The sequence below is a fragment of the Aspergillus undulatus genome (genome assembly GCF_047715775.1).
Source record: "Aspergillus undulatus strain CBS 261.88 unplaced genomic scaffold BDV17scaffold_2, whole genome shotgun sequence".
In the NCBI taxonomy this organism is placed as follows: domain Eukaryota; kingdom Fungi; phylum Ascomycota; class Eurotiomycetes; order Eurotiales; family Aspergillaceae; genus Aspergillus; species Aspergillus undulatus.
The window spans coordinates 1128231-1147480 of record NW_027396606.1 but is presented as its reverse complement, the minus strand read 5'-3'; the positions used below and the strand labels follow the sequence as shown (position 1 = coordinate 1147480).

General features: G+C 51.0%; 9 protein-coding genes across 9 annotated transcripts; 5 read left to right on the top strand and 4 right to left on the bottom strand.

The window, feature by feature from the left end:
* Positions 1-249: 249 nt before the first annotated feature.
* BDV17DRAFT_298157 (putative choline transport protein) lies at positions 250-2077 on the bottom strand (the record flags this gene model as incomplete). The annotated part of the gene is made up of 3 exons (XM_073763629.1): positions 1870-2077; positions 1138-1769; positions 250-1073 (listed from the first exon to the last, which is right to left on the bottom strand). The coding sequence occupies exons 1-3, from the start codon at positions 1995-1997 to the stop codon at positions 250-252; spliced, it is 1584 nt and encodes a 527-aa protein (XP_073620849.1). The 5' UTR covers positions 1998-2077.
* A 309-nt stretch (positions 2078-2386) lies between these two features.
* On the top strand, positions 2387-3677 carry BDV17DRAFT_278997 (uncharacterized protein; the record flags this gene model as incomplete). Its single annotated transcript, XM_073759638.1, has 5 exons — positions 2387-2475; positions 2530-2573; positions 2638-2666; positions 2715-3433; positions 3470-3677. 5 exons carry the CDS (start codon positions 2387-2389, stop codon positions 3675-3677), a joined length of 1089 nt encoding a protein of 362 aa, XP_073620848.1.
* Positions 3678-5753: 2076 nt separating this feature from the next.
* On the top strand, positions 5754-7933 carry BDV17DRAFT_251165 (SDR family oxidoreductase). The gene is made up of 7 exons (XM_073756397.1): positions 5754-6321; positions 6387-6473; positions 6534-6689; positions 6737-7116; positions 7187-7281; positions 7327-7431; positions 7491-7933. Exons 1-6 carry the CDS (start codon positions 6292-6294, stop codon positions 7377-7379), a joined length of 801 nt encoding a protein of 266 aa, XP_073620847.1. The 5' UTR covers positions 5754-6291; the 3' UTR covers positions 7380-7431; positions 7491-7933.
* On the bottom strand, positions 7359-8785 carry BDV17DRAFT_72617 (fungal specific transcription factor domain-containing protein). The gene is made up of 2 exons (XM_073765025.1): positions 7990-8785; positions 7359-7932 (listed from the first exon to the last, which is right to left on the bottom strand). The coding sequence occupies exons 1-2, from the start codon at positions 8564-8566 to the stop codon at positions 7598-7600; spliced, it is 912 nt and encodes a 303-aa protein (XP_073620846.1). The 5' UTR covers positions 8567-8785; the 3' UTR covers positions 7359-7597.
* Positions 8707-9554, bottom strand: BDV17DRAFT_72825 (Zn(II)2Cys6 transcription factor domain-containing protein). The gene is made up of 4 exons (XM_073765029.1): positions 9383-9554; positions 9206-9323; positions 8849-9148; positions 8707-8792 (listed from the first exon to the last, which is right to left on the bottom strand). The coding sequence occupies exons 1-3, from the start codon at positions 9433-9435 to the stop codon at positions 8903-8905; spliced, it is 417 nt and encodes a 138-aa protein (XP_073620845.1). The 5' UTR covers positions 9436-9554; the 3' UTR covers positions 8707-8792; positions 8849-8902.
* Positions 9555-9714: 160 nt separating this feature from the next.
* Positions 9715-10468, top strand: BDV17DRAFT_251154 (BolA family protein). Its single transcript, XM_073756396.1, has 2 exons — positions 9715-10044; positions 10166-10468. The coding sequence occupies exons 1-2, from the start codon at positions 9828-9830 to the stop codon at positions 10351-10353; spliced, it is 405 nt and encodes a 134-aa protein (XP_073620844.1). The 5' UTR covers positions 9715-9827; the 3' UTR covers positions 10354-10468.
* Positions 10469-10563: 95 nt separating this feature from the next.
* Positions 10564-11703, bottom strand: BDV17DRAFT_72680 (peroxiredoxin family protein). The gene is made up of 5 exons (XM_073765026.1): positions 11253-11703; positions 11072-11171; positions 10952-10997; positions 10702-10867; positions 10564-10647 (listed from the first exon to the last, which is right to left on the bottom strand). Exons 1-5 carry the CDS (start codon positions 11458-11460, stop codon positions 10619-10621), a joined length of 549 nt encoding a protein of 182 aa, XP_073620843.1. The 5' UTR covers positions 11461-11703; the 3' UTR covers positions 10564-10618.
* Positions 11704-13173: 1470 nt separating this feature from the next.
* skn7 (putative stress response transcription factor SrrA/Skn7) lies at positions 13174-15515 on the top strand (the record flags this gene model as incomplete). The annotated part of the gene is made up of 7 exons (XM_073759637.1): positions 13174-13230; positions 13310-13326; positions 13505-13577; positions 13630-13773; positions 13828-14697; positions 14751-14940; positions 14995-15515. The coding sequence occupies 7 exons, from the start codon at positions 13174-13176 to the stop codon at positions 15513-15515; spliced, it is 1872 nt and encodes a 623-aa protein (XP_073620842.1).
* A 1028-nt stretch (positions 15516-16543) lies between these two features.
* BDV17DRAFT_251130 (translation initiation factor eIF2B catalytic subunit epsilon) lies at positions 16544-19053 on the top strand. Its single transcript, XM_073756395.1, has 5 exons — positions 16544-16705; positions 16789-16845; positions 16915-17039; positions 17090-18267; positions 18333-19053. Exons 1-5 carry the CDS (start codon positions 16625-16627, stop codon positions 19004-19006), a joined length of 2115 nt encoding a protein of 704 aa, XP_073620841.1. The 5' UTR covers positions 16544-16624; the 3' UTR covers positions 19007-19053.
* The last annotated feature ends 197 nt before the right edge of the window (positions 19054-19250 follow it).

Here is a 19250-nt window from a genome sequence, read left to right as displayed (position 1 = left end):
GAGTTGGCGGCGCAGGAGTGGTCGAAGTAGTTACCAATGGTGCTCAAGGGAAGTGCTAGCCCTAATGAATGCAGTCAGTTAGCATCTAGGTTCTGGTCTCAAGCAAGTGCAAGGAAGGTTAGCTCTCGACTCTCAGCTATATGCAAGCACTTCTATTGGGGTTTATATATACACTCTATACTATGTCTTGTTCCAGTCTGTACAAACCCACTTTCCTTCTACCCCCAAACAAACACCTAGCCCACTCCTCTATTCCTTCGTCCCAACCCTCTCCCCCACAACCCCAACCTCCTCCGCAACCCTCTCCGCCTCCCCAAGTGCAATCTTCTCCGCAGCCTCCATACTATAAACCGGCCCCTGATACTCCCTCACCCCCCTCACAACCCACCAAGCTAGCACAATCGTCATTAAACCAACCGTAATGACACTGGTATAATTCATATTCTGCACCGTCACGGGCAACGTAAACGGGAAGCAGAAGAACACCACCGTCACGGCGATATACACCACCGCGAGCACATTCACAATGAATCCCCAGATCCCGGTCATGCGGAAGGGGCCGGGGATGACACGGCTTCGACCGCTAAGCAGGTGTGGGAGGATCGCGCCGGCGTACGAGAGTGTGCTGAGTACGATGAAAGAACTGATTAGTGCCTGGAAGGCCGTCGTGCTCCCTACATAAATGCACCCGAGGCACGTCACCATGATTGTCATCGCGACGGTTGCGTTAACGGGTGCGTCAAGGGTAGGGTGGACCTTTGCAAGGAACGGCGCGAAGGGGGTAGCGTTGTCGCGCGCGAGGGACCACCACATGCGGCCGCCTGTCGTGAGGGTGCCGATTAGGGTTGGGAAGGTCGCGAGGAACATTAGTGCGACGAGGCCGACTGCGCCGGCGGTGGATCCTGTCGCTTGCAGGTAGATTTCGGCCGTGGGGAAGTTGAGCGAGCTGTTGAAGACGGCGTCGATGTCGTTTATGCCGTAGAAGAGGGCGATTAGGTAGATGAAGGCTGTGCTGAATGCTGTGAGGAGTTGGAGCATTATGCCTTGCGGGACTTTGCGTTCGGGTTGGGGGACTGGATCCATCGTGTTAGCATGCTATCTCTATCCCATCATGGAGTATGCGAAGAAAGAACATACCCTCTTCAGACAAATGGCTAATACAATCCGGCGTCCCAACAGCAAAAGCCGCATTGAGCAACCCACTCAGGAAACAAATCCCATCAGACCACCCCCCCGTCTCATTATAATAAGTCCTCCACACCTGCTGGTTACTAGCCCACCGACCACGCGGCATAACAGCGAGAACAATAATCGTAACGAACAAACCACCCATCGACAAAATGAGCGCAATCCGATTCAACAACGGGAGGAACCGGTTCCCGCAGCAGACAATCCCGCAGCACATCCAGAGCACGATCTGGAAGACGATGAACGGCTGCCAGCTGTGCCATTCTACATCGGGGTTGCGCAGCAGGTACATGGCTACAGCTTCGTTGCCTAGAATCGAACTCATCGATGCCGCGCTGAGTAGCCACGCGCAGGCATTCAGGTACCCTGTGAAGAAGCCCGCCGCGCGGCCGTACCGGCCTGCGACGACGGAGGACCAGTGGTAGACGCCGCCCGCCGAGGGGATGGCTGAGGCGAGCTCTGATAGCGAGGCTGAGATGAAGGCGTAGAAGATGCTGACCACGATGAGGCCGTAGAGAACGGCCATTGGGCCGCCATTGTACAGCGCAGTAACGATTGTGCCTCCGGTTGCCGCCCACGAGCTGTGATTGACGACAGTTAGATAGGACTGCGGTGAGATGTAATTGGCATGCAAGGTGCGAGATAGAGAGATATGAAGGAAATCAAAAGGAGATAACTCACTTGGCGATGATAATCCCTAGACTCGTCAGACTGAACAGGCCGAATCCTCGGACCAGCTCTTGCTTGTGCCCTAGGGCTGCCTCCAGACGGACCTGGTCAACCTGGACCTGACTCTTTGCCGAGCTCATGGTGAGAATGCGATATACAGGCGACAAACGATATGATAGGGAAGGAAAAGAGAGCAGAGACTGAGAGAAAAAGAAACGAGAGGGCAGTCGCTTCCAGACTGTCCTAGTCACTTAATTAATGGACCCTGTTAGATCGTTTTAGTGACTTGTTAGCCCCAACCACCCTCGTTGCCTCTGCCCCCACGTAGATGCATGATTAATTAATTAAAAATTTATTTATTTATTTATTTTTTTTTTTTTACATATCTTTCGATGAGAAAAATGCATAGATGCAAGCTCCACCTCCGATATCCATGGCCAAAGTCTCGGCAACACCGCGGCGACTCTTAAGGAGCTGCTTCTCGGTTTCTCCTTCTTGAGCCGCGAGATCGCACATCAAAACACAGACCATGGGGGACGTCTCGCCTACTCCATACCAGCTCCTGGTGGAAGCGGCTGTCTTTTGGAGTATTGGGGTGGTGATCTTTGCTGGGAGAATGTAAGTTTTATTTCAAACTGACACTGGGGTTGAGACTGAGACTGGGTGTATCAGAACCGCACGATGCATATCGAATAGAGGCATCCGGCATCTGCAAGGTGAGTGAGATGCATTGAGACATGGTACACTGTAAAGCTGCCTGCTAACATGAGTTTTACATAGCTGATGACTATATCATGACCCTTACCTTTGTACGCACACCTACCGATTCAACACACCAGATGGACTAATCTTCCCAGCTCGTCTATACAACTATGCTCATCCTTATCCGCGTCTCAGCCGAATACGCCACGAATTTATTCCCAGTCTCTGAGCAAGACGCTATCCTCGCGAACCCCGACGACGTCAACGCCAGAATATACGGCAGCAAGATTGTCATCGGCTTGGAACAATGCATGCTCATCTCAACTTGGGGGGTCAAGACCTGCCTGGTGACCATGTACTGGAAGCTCACGCATCGTCTGCGCTGGCACATCTTCGTTCAGATCCTGGCCGGGTACGTCGCGCTTGGCTTTGCGGTAATTGAAATCACCTACTTTGCCGTCTACTGCCGTCCGTTCTCGCAGTACTGGGCTGTTCCTGTCGAAAATGCCCAGTGCGCAACATATCAGCACTACTCCATCACCCAGGCAGTCTTCAACATATCAAGCGACGCCTTCATGTTGGCCATTCCGATCCCGCTGCTCAAGGGCACGCAGATGCCGATCCGCAAGAAAATCCTCCTCATCAGCGTGCTCGGCCTGGGAGTGTTTGTCATGATCGCCGCCATCCTGAACAAGTACTTCAACTTTCACTCGCCCGGTACGACCATCTACCAGCTATGGTACATCCGCGAGGCCAGCACCGCCATCTACGTGGCCAACCTGATGTGCTGGTGGCCGCTGCTGCGCAAGATCTTTGGTAGCGCCCTCTCGCACTACAGCAGTCGCTACCGGTCCAATCGATACGGAGAGCAGCCGTCTGGCCAACTCTCACACTCTCTGCCCTTTGGGAGCACAGCTGCCGGAGCCAGTGCCACGCAGTCGGTGGTGGGGAAAGGATCGAAGAGTAAGCGGTGGTGGAGCCGGAGGGCGGAGTCGAAGGGGCTGGCGACAACAGCCAGTCAAGAGGCCATCAACAACACCGAAGAGGTGCCGCTGGAGATTTGGAGGAAGGTGGAGTATAACGTGGAGCAGAATCCTGATCCCAAGCCCTCGCCATGAGTTATGACCTTGATAGACAGTGGTGTGTGGGATAGACAATGCATTGTTGACCGCAATACGACTGTACGACAATGAATCTCGGTCCCGCCGATCGATCAACGCCATTCCAACGCCATTCCGTGGAACTTGCTTATCGTAACACAATCGCTAGTCTGCGGGTCCTGGCTAGCTAAACTTTGTGCGGCGCCTGCTTGGAAGGTTTAGCCTGATCCTTCGCCCGCTGCCCACGATGGTGTGATTGCCTTGCATTTCTGCAGGTGTTTCCCTGCAGAAGATCCACTGACGATAAAATCATGTCTTCTTCTGTCTCATACAGTTGCTCTCAATTTTATCTCAAATCGCATAACAAGCTGGTTCAAAGAGCCAAGACTGGCTGCGGGCCTGAGCTGAGGCCTCCCCCGGTCCGATCCGCACCGGGGAATCACACGCAAGAGAGTAACGACTCCGTACGACTATGACGCCGGAGTGCTCCGCTGAGTGGCCGAATCAGAATAGTGTCGATTAAAGTTTTCATAGGAAGACGACGTGGGACTCAAAACAATTGCCCATCAGGCCGTTGGCCACACGGGTTCCGGCCGAGCGCGTCGTGCGCTCGACGCTCGTGCAGTTTAGCCCGGTTCAGCCTGGCTGGGTCTGGCCCACGCTGAAATTTGAAACACGCGTGTCTCGTTCCAAAATTCCGAGTAACTTTTCACTGAATTGAGTTCTTAACGTATACCTAAGTTTCGCCGAGAGACAAATGACAGCCAGGGACGGCTCTTCGAGAACATGCCCCTGGATTTGGAATTCGATTGGCCTGCATGCCTAGTCAGCGTGGGTTTCTTACTTGAGCTATACCCACCCGCTTAAAGCGATTATGTGAGTTATTTGTGATTGGATGGTCGTCTGTCTCACCCTTACAGTGCAGCTGTAGGCACAGTAGTCAGAAACCCATGAAGAAACTTTGTTCTGTTCTGGGCGCAGCAAAGCTTGCAAGCTGCAGGCTGGTTCCAGAATGCAGAATGATGAAGGCCTGTGGCGCACTAGAAAAGGGTAGCTATGCCACTTGGCCAGCGGCGAGCACCTTGGAATGATTCGGGCAATGACTGGCCTCACAAGAGTAGACTCGGTTGCGCGGGACTCAATAATTGTTGGCCCTGTTTGGAAGCATTCGCCAGCAAATGAGTTTCCAGAGAGCTGCCTGGACTAGGGTAGACAAGCACCTGTTCTCAGCTTGAAGAACCAAGAATGCCGCACGCCGTCTTCGTCATTGTTCGATAATCTCGGTAGTGAGCGACTTCAGGTATCCTGTCGAGCAGCGCCAAATGTGCTCTTGAAATTTCGGCTAGAGGCTACAGCTGGAACAGCTGACAGTCGAGGAGACTGGGCTGTTAAAGTTCTTGAGGCCATGGCATCTAGTCGGGAAGAATCTAGATGCGTTCCTGCCGCCCACGGCATGTACCCTGTTCTATGAATCTACGTAGTGCACGAATTCAGAATTGAACAACTGAGACTGATGCAGGACGATGGCTGGCTCGTCAACTGGCTCGACACTATCATACCTGGGGTTGAAGGTAGAGAGGGACTGGGATATGGAAGCAAAAACGTTACTGGCGTCCTACCAGGACGAGCTCAGTGTCACTGAAGTAGCTGTGCCCCGATTGTTGTCAATGTCTACTTCCATGAGTCTTAACAGCCCTGATTCCTCGTTCTATCTCGTTCGTCCAGGAAAAAGGTTACAGTACCTGATAGTCAGATATCAATAAGTTCAGCGCTCCTTCTGTTGCTCGCAGAATCTCTTTCTCGGTTGAATGCTTGGGCGTATTGAATTCTCTACCCAGCGATGGAAAGTGAGTGGATTGCAGTGTCCAGAGTACAGCCAGAGTACAGCCAGAGTACAGTGAGGTTGAAATTCTTTCACATGAAGATTTACTACGTCAAGGAGAAACGAGTAACGAGTCGTGTCATGAATCACTTTATCAACTAGAAATAGCCTATACCTCTAACGTGTGCCGGCAGTCTTGAAGCTATATTTCGAAGACCTCGGGTCTAAATAGACATATATCCCGTGGAGGAGTCAGGCGTGAAAGACTACTTCTATGTCCTAAAAAATGTCTAAGCCTCCAACCATCCAACAAGCCAATTAATTCAATTCCTTGAACTATTCCAAGTTATCTATCACCATCCGCATTTGATCCGTATCACCCAGAGTATGAGAGCCACCCGAGTTAACTCGCATTATTCCACCATCCGAGCTTTTGAAATGACAGAACCAGGAAGAAGCCCACAAGAGCAAAGACGTCGAAGAAGCAACTAGAAGCGCCAAGCCTGATAACAAAGATATTCCCCATCATCCGTTTGGCGTTGTCCCGCCAGCTCACCGAGAACCAATGGCCACCGGACCAAGTCAGAAGCGGAAACGAGGTTCGTCCCGAGCTCAGCATCGGGCCCCCCATCTCCGCTAGATTTTTGACGTCACGAATCCATTGCGTGACGGACATTACTAATTGCTGCAGAACAAGAATATTGCTCGGACGCTGCTATATATCTTTGTCTCCTTTGTTTGTTGTGCAACTGTATACAGAGTACGAGTTTGAGAGTATTAGACACGATCCCACGAATATAGATCGCAAAAATGGCTTTGCAAAGCAAGAATGTTCTGATTGTAAGTAAGCTGTGCTTTGCGTATCAGATCTTAAGCTTATTGCTGCTAACTGATCTCGAACTTAGACTGGAGCGTCTATGGGCATCGGAGAGGCAATTTCCCGGAAGGTGGCGTCGGAGGGTGCGAACGTTGCGCTCTTCGCGCGGTCAAAGGTGCGCTAACCCGCCACCAGAGTCACCAAGGTCGTGGTGATACTGATATCGTTCCACTAGGACAAATTGCAAGCAATCACGGCCGACATTCAGAAGAACCATTCGAGCTCGAAGGTGCTATTCAAAGCTATTGACCTGCAGAGCTATGAAGAAGTCGAGACGGCTGTCAGTGAGACGGTCAAGGAGATCGGAGCTATTGATATCTTGGTCAACAATGTTCGTGCATCGCCTGGTTGATTCGGAGGTTCGTGCTGACTGCATAGGCTGGTCTCGCACTCGGCGCCCCCGCTGCGTTCCCTAACCTTAAGATCTCCGACATTGTGACCATGAACAGCACAAACATAAATGGGCTCATGTTCGCGACATATGCCGTCCTCAATTCATCCATGGTGAGTCGCAAAGAGGGAACAATTCTCAATGTCACATCTACTACAGCCCTTGAGGCGCCCCCCTTCGCGGGTGAGGCAGTCTATCATTCAAACAAAGCTGCTCAGGAAGGATTCACGAACTCTCTGCGCAATGAGCTTAGCGGGACGAATATCCGGGTCCTTGCGCTGCGTCCTGGAGTCGTGGCGACGAATTTCCACTCCCTTCGTGTAGGGCACGATAAGGGGATGTATGATAGCTTCATGGAAGGGTTCACGTAAGTTTTCTCCTCGCCTGTTTCGTTGGTATCCATGAAGGCATGTGCTGAAAATAAGCTCAATACATAGACCACTAGAGTCGGACAATATTGCTGGCGCCGCGATTTATATGCTCAGCCAGCCGCTGAACATTTCTGTCAAGGCCCTGGACGTGGTTCCTTCAGGTAGGTTGTCGTATGATATGACGAGCCGTAGCTAACCACCTATAGCACAACGCTCGCTTAACGTATTCGACCGCTCGTGGAGCGAGAGAAACGCTTGATGTGTGGTAAGCAGGCATGAGACTCTTATACCGAGACGATGATTGGGAAGATGTAGGCAGCTACACCACTACCTCATAGAGTAGAAACGCTCATGTGCCAATGAACGCTAGCATATTGCCTTGTCAGCTGTTAACCAATGCCCCTGAAGTGCTCTTTAAATCTCACGAGCAACCTGTATAACAGGATAGATCTTTAGCAGCAATCGCAGAGCCAAGGCTCACTGTGCCCATAATCTCCGGAGTTCATCGGCAAGACAAAAAGTGCGCCGACCGGAGCTTCTTTGACAGTTTTCAATAAGTTTCAGAGTATGATGCCGCTCGAGCACTCCTTCGGTCACCAGTCCCGCAACGAAGAGACACTGTGTAGAAATGAGGCTCCACGAATCCGCGACGCCAGCATTGGAGACAAGGAAAATCTGTTCGCGCGACTTTTCAATTTCGCGCCGAGTGGATAAAGACTGAACCCGATCCGTTCCTGAGGACCTAGAGGGCACTGATGGGCAGTGCAACCGTAGTAGAATTCTGGATGCATGATATACTTGATATGCAATCGCTTAGGCATTCCATCAGTCAGTACTACGACGAGGTATTGATGGACCAGGAAGCATACCGCTCTGTGGATATATAAACCACACAAAAGGAAAGTCAGAAGACCTGTCATCCGCGCTTGGAGGTCGCTCCGCGAAGAAATGAGCCATGGAAGAAGGGAGCAGGCTCCTCCACCTCTCAAGCGCAGCATCCAAGGCAACTGCCCTGTTATGTTGATCATTGCGTTTCGCATCTGTGTCAGAGCCTTGAGCTGCGGTACATTTGTTGCAGAAGGAAATGCATTGTCCGAATAAGAATATAGCTCGGTTCGCAAGTTCTTCTACTGGTAGGCCATTGAAGGAATCGAGCGGCTCGGGCTGCCAGTAGTTGTCCTCCAGAAACATACTTCGACCGGTCTGGAGGGCTGCCCAAATTTCATGTCTATACCACGTCCAATATGCTGCGCCTTTGATACCATCTGCGTCACCGTTCGCCTGGTGCGCTTGTAGGAAGAACGCTATGCCTTTCAGATGCGAGCCAAAGCTTTCTCCGGCGGGTTCAAGCATTTCATAACTAGCTACATCAGCGAGGGGGGGGATCTTAAGACCTTTCATAACAAATTCACGTTGAGAGGATGATACTCGAGGCGAGGATTCCATCGTTCCAAGCGTAGGTAGGGTCCGCCAGAAGCAGGCTTATAATTCGAATGGCCTTCTGATAGTAGCCGATGGCTACATCTTCACAAACTCGTTCTTCGTCAGCTAAAGATTGAAGTGCCAGTTCCTTTGCGCCAAGCGCTAGGCATGCAGACATCAGTGCATGACAATGAAGAGCCTCTATTGGCACAATGGAATAGAACGGTCGATCCCGGGAGAAGGAGTCAATCTACCAAGCGTTAGCGAATCATGAAACCATAAGGTCACCATTTGCAAACTACGTACCCAATGCGACACATTCTGAACATAGTTCCTGAATAGAGGCACTTTCCTCTGAAGTCAATTGTATTGGTTCCGTTTGAAAAAAGGGGTTTGATGTGTCTCAGGCATCTGCCCATAACCCACTTCTCCGCCAAAGCCGGCTGAATTTAGTGTAGGAAATATGATGTCTGGAGTGTCTGAAAAATCCAATCTTCGGGATAGAAACGGACTCCGCCCTCCTAGAAGGAAAATCGAAGCAAGATCAGGCGAGGATGGCAGCGGTTGCGCGTGGTCGTTCCTGACATCTTCCGTCACCACGGGGTCCTGCCGCCCTGAGAACGCTTCAGCGGGGGATACAACTTGAAGAATGGCAACATCTACATTTGCCTCTAGGTTCTCAGAAGAGCTATCATATCTGCAAACTCGATTCCTTTTGGTACAATTCCTGCATGTAGGCTTGGCTTCGTCGCATTTCACTTTTCGGGTGCGACATGTCCGGCTTGAAGCTCTCGTCAGCCTATCAGTGTCCGAAATCTTGACAGAAAAATCTTGACTCACCATCCAGTATTGACTCTAAGTCGCTTCCTGGTGGGACCGACTTGACGGTTCATCCTCAGCTTGCTTGCATTCGACAGACCACTACTTATCTATGTCAGCCCGCAGCTCATGCCGAAGATTTCGATACGAGGCGTTTGGTGGGGCATATCTTGGCATTGAAGGCCACACCTTCTAGACAAAATCTAGACTTCTTCCACCTGCATTTTGATCTTCGGTGGATACGCCAGTTGACGCTGTGCGACGAAGAGGAACAACGATATAGTAAGCCTAGTCACGTGACCGCGCTGACCAATCATCCTCGGCCGCCGGCGACAATCGAGCGCGGCGAGCATCCTTTACTCCGCATGTCCTCATCTTCCAAAAAAGTTCTCTCTCAATAACACATCTTTCACATAGTACTCGCCCTCCGAATCGCTATTCCGGAAGGCTCTCACACACGCGCTTGATGTACCGCACAACGACCCTGCTGAGCAGAAACTGCCGATATCTCCTCCGCTCGCCCGTACCCGCGAAAGCGACCTTCTCGATCTCCGCGCGCTCCCTCGCAGCCGCTAACGCAGCAATGGCCGATACTGCTCCTGGCGTTGTGACTTCGGACTTGCTCAAGGGAAAGTTAGTTGAGCAGTTACAGGCACAGCATGTTGAGATTGAGGATTTGTCGGGTGCGTCATAGATGCTTTTTTATCCGAGCTCTAGTCCGGGCCTGCTTCGTCTTTTATGCGCTTCAGACTTGCTCCACCTTGCATTTGCATTGATAGCTGACCGGGTTTTGTTCGGGTATAGGTGGTTGCGGACAAGCATTCCAAGCCGTTATCGTTTCGCCGCAATTCGAGAAGAAGACCATGCTCGCACGTCATCGGTTGGTCAACGCGGTTTTGAAGGCGGAGATTGCTGCTATCCACGCTTGGACGCCCAAGTGCTATACCCCCGAGCAGTGGGTGCAGCAGCAGCAGCAGGCGGGGTCTGCTTAAAAAGGGTCGTTTTCATACCGATGGGCCTGCCACAGCCGCGGCATCTATGCCGATATATCCTGGGCTCTGACATGACCTTAAGATCGCAATTAGGCGTTGGAAGGTTGATTCATGTATATTTATCATTCAAAAATAATACACCATATCATTTGTAATTATCATTTGTATGAGTGACGTAGGACAGCGCTGCATAGCTATATCGCTAATATAAACGGCTGTACTCTCAATTATCGTTATCCAGGCTCAGGTAATAGTTTCATATCATTCAACCAAGCACATTTTCAGCAGCGGAAACTGTCTACAAGTTAGCACGATTCCGAGCATAACCCTTGCAAGCACAAAACCTACCCTTAACACTCGTGTTATCAGGCTCAACAAAAGCCTCCTTAACCTTGCCATTCTCGACAAGGAGCGCATAGCGCTTGCTGCGCTTGTTTCCAAAGATTGACGCGCTGTCGAACAGAACGTCAAGTGCTTCTGAAAACTTCCCGGAGGGGTCGCCAAGGAAGCGGAGCTGATAGGACACATGTCAGTAGTTATACGTAGGCTTTGACAGACGGAACAGATCGGGAGAAGGGAGGTAGGATGGGCCACTTACGCCGCTCTTGCCTGACGGGTCAAGGGTTGTGCCCCAGGCCTTGGTTCTGCGATTCATTGTTGTCAGACATTGAGATCACTGAGTATGCGCAGTTACCTGCCGAGCTCGGAGGGAGCTTACACGAAGGGATCATTAACAGCGACGACAAAAACCTGCCCGGCTTCCTTCAGCTTCGGGTGGCTGATGTACCCGGGGACATGGGAGGAAGAGCAAGCAGGGCCTGAAAATTACATAAGTTAGCATGCAATGCCGCAGAATAAGCCGCAGGCCATACGGCCGCGTAGCGAGATAAGATACGTACTGAAAGCAGCAGGAACACCAATAATAACACCCTTCCCCTTGAGCTCCTTAGCAAGGTTAACCTTGTTGCCGGGCGAGTTCTCGACAAGGTCGAAGTCCGGGATCGAGTCGCCCTTCTGAACGAAGGCCGGCGCGGTGCTGTGAAAGAGGGCAGCTCTCTGGGAGAGAGTGCGGGGGACGTTTGTGGTGAGGCGACGGGCGGCGAACATTGTGTCTTGCTGGTAGTGCTAATTGAGTGAGGAGGGGCAGAATAGAGGTGGTGGTCTAGAGCTAGAAGATGGTGAAACTGAGTTCAGGTACAATTCCTGGAGCTGTGGTCTGGATGAGGTCGGGAGGGACTTTGGGGAACCTGAGTCAGCGCACGTCATAGGTTCGTCCCGTTACACTACCGTTCGTTCATCCATTTGGTTATCTACCGAGTGTGCTTTTAGTGAGCAACTATGCTTCCAGTGTAGAGCATCCATTCTCCCGGAAGATGTACAGAGTATACGAGCACGTTTGCCATACAGTGCCCGGTATAGGAATGTGCCTGGATACAGCCGAATTCGCCACTCCGATAGGTACTTCAGTGTTGAGTAAAGGGACATCCGAGACGCGCCAGGGGCTTATCAGGTACAACCCAGGATCTAGAGGTTCTCAACGACACATTGGAAGACTATTCTGCCCTTCTTTTCAGTTCAGTTTGTACAGGTCGACATGAGATTCGCTAAGGTGGGCAAGTTCGTTGTAAGCGGTGATTGCCAAGGCGACGAAAAGCGCATGTTGTTTTCATTTCCTAGGTGTACAATGGCACCAAATATACCTTCATCTCAGAGTAGTAAACTCGAACAACTGTTGGTTCCTTTCGGACCAGTTGCTGAGCGTCAATTCGCGGTCCTCGCGCTTCACGGATCGCTTCTCTGGTATGCGAATTGGGCATCGATGAGGTCATCGCTGCAGCGTGTGGACGGGGGACGGAGATATAGCAGAGATCTGCATGATGGGCAAAGCTAATGTAGACCGACTCCCGGAAATGCCTGAGTCGGAAAGGAGCTTACCAGAGTAGAAGCTCGTGACTCTCCTCCTGATTCAAGACAAAGAACAGCCAATTTGGAATCGATGGTTCGCCTCTGTACGGTTCGACGATTATACAGAGTTCCTACGATTCATGAAAACGCCAAAGGCCCGCAGAGAAAATCTCTGCATCAAATCAGGAGAGGGAAACAAGGCGTTGGACTTGGGCCCCTCCATGCCTCCGCTCCATCTTTACGCTTTAATGCATGTTTCCTGCAGGCGCATTGACGATTTGTCTCTGATTCCCTGCAGTGAGAATTTAAATGACCATGCCTTTATCCATCAGGTGAGGTGCTATGACTTGCCGTAGTACTATGTAGTCAGTAGTAGTATGTACAGCTGTACAGAGGTTGTCCCTATCCGTCTACGCCGAGGTAACTCCGGAGCAGCCGTACTATTGAATTCTCCAGATCTCTCCTTAGGACACCAGATCGCACAAAAAAGACATGAAAATAATTCTAGGAGCAAAGTTTATGTTCACAAATAGCGGGCAAATACAAGGCCAGCAAGCAGGTGAACCAACGGTTGTGGCTGGTGCCTTTCTATTAATATGCAAGATTATTCAACGCCCTCTGACTGTTCGTTGCGCCCGTCCCAGTCCAGAGTGTCCCACCAAACCACCACTACTACCACTGCCGACTCCTCTCCTCTTCCAACCCTCTTGCGACCGTCTTGGAGAGTGCGCCTTATTCTTTTTTTTCTCTTCTTCCCCATCTTTACTCTTCTTACTTTTTGCTCAAAACTCTTTCCTGCGACTCTTCCAGGAGTTAGCAGCTCTTTGCTTATCTCATCTTCCCTCATTTTTCGACCTCCTGCACAGTGCTGAAGTCTGTTGCTCGTTCGATCGGTCGCGACCCATCTAGCCCATGATGGACGGTGGCCAGACCACCCCCAGCACCGCCCCTTCGGGCAACTCCAGCGATTTTGTGAGTATTGCTGCTCTGAGCTTGGGTTATGGCTTCATTAGACATTTGCTGTGTTACGGTGTGCTAATAGAATGTATAGGTTCGCAAACTCTACAAGTGAGCCCTCTCCTTTCTTTTTCCTCAACGGAATTTTTACGCGTTATTCCACTGGCCCGTCTACCATCTTTCCCCTCTTCCCGCCTCTTGCTTGCTCGGTCCCGACCTTTTCTACTCTCGTTCGAGCACAGTTTATCGCTTTTTCTCGGATCATTTTATACTGATGTTGTCGCACAAGGATGCTGGAGGACCCATCGTACGCGGAAATTGTGCGGTGGGGTGACGAGGGCGATAGTTTCGTGGTCTTGGAGGTAAAGCCGATTGCCGGACTCGATCTCATGATCGCTCACTGACACACTGCAGTGCGAGAAATTTACCAAAACGATCCTTCCGAAACATTTCAAGCACAGCAATTTTGCCAGTTTCGTGCGACAGCTCAACAAATACGACTTTCACAAAGTAAGGCAGAATAATGAGGAGAACGGGCAGTCGCCTTATGGACAAAATGTGAGCACTCAAGGTCGCGACTTTCTCTACATATTCTAATGATCGGGTCTTTAGGCATGGGAATTTAAGCACCCCGAGTTTAGAGCGAACAGCAAGGAGTCCCTGGACAACATTCGGCGAAAGGCACCCGCGCCGCGGAAGCAAACCCAGGCTCACGACGACTCAGTCCCTACACAACAGATCGATCTCTTAAATCAACAAATTGTTGCTCAACAGCAGCAGATCCAACACATGTCCGATCGCTTTGCCCAGGTATCGGTCGACCACCAGTTGATACTCCAGGAAATATTGAGGGCACAAAAGACGATTGTGAATCATGAAAACGTTATACATCAGTTGGTGAACTACCTAGTCACAAACGATGCCCGACAAAAGCGCGACAGCAAGACCGGTCCTTTCCAAGCTGGCTCCACAATGAGCCCTTCACAAGTCACACCGATGGACGATGGTGTTTCTACTCCATTACAGCAGGCATCGAAGCTATTGAGCGACATGAATGCTGAACTACAATTCACCCTCGGTGCTGAGGCGATGGGTGAACCAAAAACAGGAGTGGTTTCGGCACCTACTATGGAAACCGCGCAACGGCAGCGGGTTGCGCCTCAACCGACTGCAGCGGCAGCCAACCCAGCATTGGTTTATCCCAAGATGAACGGCGAGATGGAACCTGTTGTTTATCCGGTTGGCACGACGAACGGCATCGACCCCATGTACGGCGAGCATGTCAATAATGTCCCCTATGCGATGCCGCCCAAGCAGGAGACGGACGACCGAAGACAATTCCCGGAAAACAGAAAGAAGAGTTCAAATGTGGATCCAGGCTGGGTGCGCAGTCCGCGCATCTTACTTGTCGAGGACGATGCAACATGTCGTCAAATTGGTGGAAAGTTCCTGTATACTTTCGCTTGCGAAATCGACACCGCGGTATGTCTCTTCTGGCAACCTGAAACATTTATTATTCTAACTTGTTGCAACAGTTCGATGGGTTGGAGGCCGTAAACAAGGTTCAGGATGGTTCGAAATATGACTTGATTCTAATGGATATCATTATGCCTAATCTGGACGGCGTTTCTGCATGCCATCTCATTCGACAGTTTGACCGGACGCCTATTATCGCCATGACTTCCAACATTCGCAGTGATGACATTCAACTGTACTTCCAGCATGGTAAGCAGTCTACGTCATATGTGCAGTTGACAGTGCAATGCTGACTCTTATTAGGCATGGACGACGTTCTTCCGAAGCCGTTCACGCGAAAGAGTCTTTTGGAAATGCTGGAGAAGCACCTGGTTCACCTGAAGACAGTTTCACAGGGAATTGAGGGTACCCAGCCTACAACGCCAGCAACGATCGCCGGTCAGAGCTCGGCTGCACAATCAGTCACCGTCAAGGACGATGCCTCTCCTAGTCAATCTCCCGCGGCCGCCATGATGGCTTGGCAGTCACCGAATCAATTCCAGCCTATGGCAGCAGTTCCTGCCAATCTTCAGCAGGTGCAAGGCCAATATGTTCCCGCAAACCCCACGGCCGCCTACACTATTGATCAAAACGGAGTGCAATACCCGGCGCCTCCCACGGTGCCGATGGGAGCTGCAGGGCCGGGTCAAGCCCGGCCACAGCCACGACGGCATATTTCTGAACTTAGCAATGGTGCCGAGAACCCAAATCTCGCGAAACGACAGCGAATGTACGCGCCGCCGCCTCAGACCATGGTCGGTTCGATGGCGACACGTACTAGCTAATGACGGAACCGGACTGTATACTTCAACTGATGACTGCCGCTATTCTCTACACTTATATCTCCCCCTTCATACGATACTTCCAGGAGAAGCGCGTTTTGGATAGATCACCTTCGATCTTCTCTACTAATGAACATTGGGAAATACCCTTCTGCATTCTTTTCACCATTAACCAAAGGATTGGGCACTCGCTTCATAAACTGCGGCGTTCATGGATTACATCTTGCATTGACTGCGTGTGTTTTAGAGTAAATATATGCTATGCTGGCTTGTTAAGGGCTTTGCTTTAGAGGCGGATTGACATATTGGGACTGGCACATGAAGGTTGTGTCAGTAGACTGCCATGTTTATACATACTGTTTGCTTGGTAATTCAACTGCTAGCTTCTAGTGTCTTTGCGATCTCTTGGTCTAACAATGGTGTATCTACGGCGACATGCCACCTGGCGCATCAGTCTATTTATCTTGCGACGTAGCCTTGCTTACCAGACTGGTGACATCTCATGCTTCATCAACTCATATATCCAGACCAAACAAAATTTTCCTCCAACACAACTGTCGCATATTCTCCTCGATTATCACATGATCATAACTTCACCGATCAAACACCATAACGTAGCATGATATAGTAGCACCATCACCAAATCCCGAACCCACCCCCACCTCGGTGCACAACAAACACTTCACGAACCAGGATCGGCAATCAAGGACCCTGACTCCAAGCCCAGACCACCAGTCCGAACCCATCGATCTGTTTCACGCCGATAACGCAGGTCTAGACCAGCGCCAAATGCCCAAGGATACCGATCCCCAAGATTCCACGAGGGCCTGGGCCTCTACGGGCGTCGAAGCTGGATCTGGACCTTTTGGGGCTGGAACCGTGCGGGAGTCGGGGACCAAGCTGATGAGGCTGTGGCGGTGCAGATAGCATAACTTGTCATGTGCACTGCGGTTAAGGGAATCCGAGGAACAAACAATGCAAACAGATACAGGAAAAAGAACTGCCGGGCGGTGAGTAGCGGGTGAAAGTGGGATGGATGACTCCGATGTGGGAGCCCTGCGTTTTTTTGTTGACTTGAGTCTTTTGCATCCGTTCACGTTACATTCGCTATTATGGCGCCGAAAAAGGGTGGTGGCGCGAATAAGCCGCGCGGGAATGCAGCTGAGGAGGTGGAGGAGACGTTGCAGGCTGTTGTATGTTGCTCTGCTCTGACTCCTCGCAATGCGGACGTCGCAAAATGCATTTTGGAGAAGATACTTACATTGTTTGCTGATAGGTGCTTGCCGATACATTTGAGACGAAATTTGATCCGTTTACGCTTGATAAGCCGAGGGTACGATATGACTGTGATGCTATAGCTAGACTGGGATGTAAGGAGAGTGAGGGCTAATGCGGTTTGCAGTGTCTTCTGCCGCTTGCGAATACGCCGTTGATCGAATATACATTTGAATTTCTGGCCAATGCTGGTGTTGAGGAGGTCTTTCTTTATGGGGGGGCGCACTCGGACCAGCTGGAGAGTTATATCAAGTACGTTTGTTCGGGCACAATTGTGAAGCTTGAAAACTGACAAAGTCTAGTGCCTCGAAATGGAGAGCTTCTTCCTCGCCGTTCAAGCAGTTTACCTACCTCAAGTCCACCTCTACATCCGTCGGAGACGTCATGCGAGACCTGGACGGGAAACACCTGATTACTGGCGATTTTATTGTCGTCAGCGGCGACGTGGTCAGCAACATGCCCATTGAAAGCGCACTAGCGAAACACCGTGCCCGTCGTCAAGCCGACAAGAATGCGATTATGACTATGGTTCTGCGAGAAGCTGGCAGGAAGCACCGCACAAAGGCCTCGTCCCTGTCGTCCGTTTTCGTCGTGGACCCAACTAAAGACCGTTGTTTGCACTATGAAGAAATTGACCACCATTCTCCTGAATCTTCTCGCTTGAACATTGATCCTGAGATTATCACTACGTTTTCTGAGATTGATATTCGGCAAGATTTGATTGATTGCAATATCGATATCTGCACACCGGATGTCCTGAGTTTATGGTCCGACAGTTTCGACTACCAGACGCCGCGCAAGCAGTTCCTGTACGGTGTCTTGAAGGACTACGAACTCAACGGAAAAACCATTCACACACATATCGTTAAAGACCACTATGTTGGACGGGTTCGGAACCTTAAGGCGTACGACGCCATCAGCAAGGATGTCCTTGCTCGGTGGTCCTATCCTCTATGTCCCGACACTAACCTCCTCCCTGGCCATAACTACGAACTTCGCAAGGGTACTCTGTACCAAGAACAGGGCGTTACGTTAGCCCGTTCTTGCGTTGTAGGCCGACGCATGGTCATCGGTCAAGGAACCAAGATCGGCGACAAGACGACTGTGAAGGACACGGTCCTTGGACGGAACTGCAAGGTTGGAAAGAACGTTACTCTGGAGGGGGCGCACCTCTGGGACAATGTTGTCATTGGAGATGGGACAACAGTTCAAAATGCTATTATTGCGGATGATGCTGTAGTGGGCAACAACTGCATCGTCAAACCTGGTGCGCTTATTTCTTTCGGTGTGAAGATTGCCGACGGTATAACAGTTCCCGAGGGTAGGCGGATAACGAACGCTATTCGGGAGGGTGGAAGTGCTCCGCCGCCCAGCGATCCCAAGATTGTAGGCGAAGGTGGAGTGGGCTATGAATATGTGCCATACGACGAGGATGAAGATTCCGATGATGAGACGGCCAGCAACGCGTCGTCAGGCTTGAGTACGTTCTCACCCCTTCTTACTGACATATAGTTGTCGACTAAAGTCAAGCTAACATCTTCCCAGTCTACAACATGACCAACCTCTCCCTCTCAACAGACTCAATCTCCACCCTCTCCTCGGAAATCTCAGACTTCGACAACTCCCGCTCCGGCAGCTTCGCAACAACCGCCTCAGACGACGAAGACCAAGACACACACTTCGTGCAAGACGCAGCAGCCAGCGTCTTCGACAGTCTCCGCGACGGCGTAACCTCCGATGTAGTCCAACTCGAACTCGTCAGTCTCCGCATGACAGCCAACGCCTCCGACCACGAAGTCCGACGAGCCGTAACATCCGCGTTCACGAAGCGCGTCGCCCAGCTCATGGAAGGCGGCCAGAGCGCCAGCGACGCAGTCCACGATATCTTCTCCAAGTACCACGAGATTATTGAGCGGGCGCTCTTCGACCGCGACACGGACGTGAAGCCCGACCAGGTTGATTTGTTGGTTCTGTTCCAGCAGGAACTTGTCCCCAAGCCTCGTGGTGATATGGTGCTGCTTTTCCTTGCGAAGGAGCTTTATGAGCTCGAGGTCGTGGAGGAGGAGGCGCTGGAGCAGTGGTGGGGTGATGAGCGGTCTACGGCGACGGAGGAGATGCGTAAAGTTAGGGTTCAGACGCAGCAATTTATTGACTGGCTTGCGGAGGCGGAGGAGGAGGGGAGTAGTGAGGAGGAAGAGGAGGAAAGTGACGAAGAATGAGGATGATATAGGAGATGATGAAGATACCTTGATTAATCTCAAAATAGAATATAACGGAACATTCACTTCGAGGTCTTATCGTCACTATTATCAAGTCTAGCATGGCCTAGCCATATCAATATCGACAATTGGAGCTTGCTGTCTTCAAGCTACGTACATACCCCCCGACATTGATCTCTTCTGGAAGCACGGCACCTCACTGGGTGAATCTGAATCTACACCCACGATATAGTTCCTCCCTAAT

What these genes read in the sequence shown, in the direction of transcription:
- BDV17DRAFT_251165 (XM_073756397.1), top strand. Translation starts at nt 6,292, where the DNA reads ATGGCTTTGCAAAGCAAGAATGTTCTGATT. An exon ending in AAAGCAAGAATGTTCTGATT is followed by an intron (nt 6,322 to 6,386) that starts GTAAGTAAGCTG and finishes TCTCGAACTTAG; the next exon opens with ACTGGAGCGTCTATGGGCAT. An exon ending in CGCTCTTCGCGCGGTCAAAG is followed by an intron (nt 6,474 to 6,533) that starts GTGCGCTAACCC and finishes TCGTTCCACTAG; the next exon opens with GACAAATTGCAAGCAATCAC.
- BDV17DRAFT_72617 (XM_073765025.1), bottom strand. Translation starts at nt 8,566, where the DNA reads ATGGAATCCTCGCCTCGAGTATCATCCTCTCAACGTGAATTTGTTATG. An exon ending in GTTTATATATCCACAGAGCG is followed by an intron (nt 7,933 to 7,989) that starts GTATGCTTCCTG and finishes GGAATGCCTAAG; the next exon opens with CGATTGCATATCAAGTATAT.
- BDV17DRAFT_72825 (XM_073765029.1), bottom strand. Translation starts at nt 9,435, where the DNA reads ATGAACCGTCAAGTCGGTCCCACCAGGAAGCGACTTAGAGTCAATACT. An exon ending in CTTAGAGTCAATACTGGATG is followed by an intron (nt 9,324 to 9,382) that starts GTGAGTCAAGAT and finishes GAGAGCTTCAAG; the next exon opens with CCGGACATGTCGCACCCGAA. An exon ending in CTGAGAACCTAGAGGCAAAT is followed by an intron (nt 9,149 to 9,205) that starts GTAGATGTTGCC and finishes TCAGGGCGGCAG; the next exon opens with GACCCCGTGGTGACGGAAGA.
- BDV17DRAFT_251154 (XM_073756396.1), top strand. Translation starts at nt 9,828, where the DNA reads ATGTACCGCACAACGACCCTGCTGAGCAGAAACTGCCGATATCTCCTC. An exon ending in TGAGATTGAGGATTTGTCGG is followed by an intron (nt 10,045 to 10,165) that starts GTGCGTCATAGA and finishes GTTCGGGTATAG; the next exon opens with GTGGTTGCGGACAAGCATTC.
- BDV17DRAFT_72680 (XM_073765026.1), bottom strand. Translation starts at nt 11,460, where the DNA reads ATGTTCGCCGCCCGTCGCCTCACCACAAACGTCCCCCGCACTCTCTCC. An exon ending in TGGTGTTCCTGCTGCTTTCA is followed by an intron (nt 11,172 to 11,252) that starts GTACGTATCTTA and finishes TGTAATTTTCAG; the next exon opens with GCCCTGCTTGCTCTTCCTCC. An exon ending in TGATAACACGAGTGTTAAGG is followed by an intron (nt 10,648 to 10,701) that starts GTAGGTTTTGTG and finishes ACTTGTAGACAG; the next exon opens with TTTCCGCTGCTGAAAATGTG.
- BDV17DRAFT_251130 (XM_073756395.1), top strand. Translation starts at nt 16,625, where the DNA reads ATGGCGCCGAAAAAGGGTGGTGGCGCGAATAAGCCGCGCGGGAATGCA. An exon ending in AGGAGACGTTGCAGGCTGTT is followed by an intron (nt 16,706 to 16,788) that starts GTATGTTGCTCT and finishes GTTTGCTGATAG; the next exon opens with GTGCTTGCCGATACATTTGA. An exon ending in CAACGCGTCGTCAGGCTTGA is followed by an intron (nt 18,268 to 18,332) that starts GTACGTTCTCAC and finishes ACATCTTCCCAG; the next exon opens with TCTACAACATGACCAACCTC.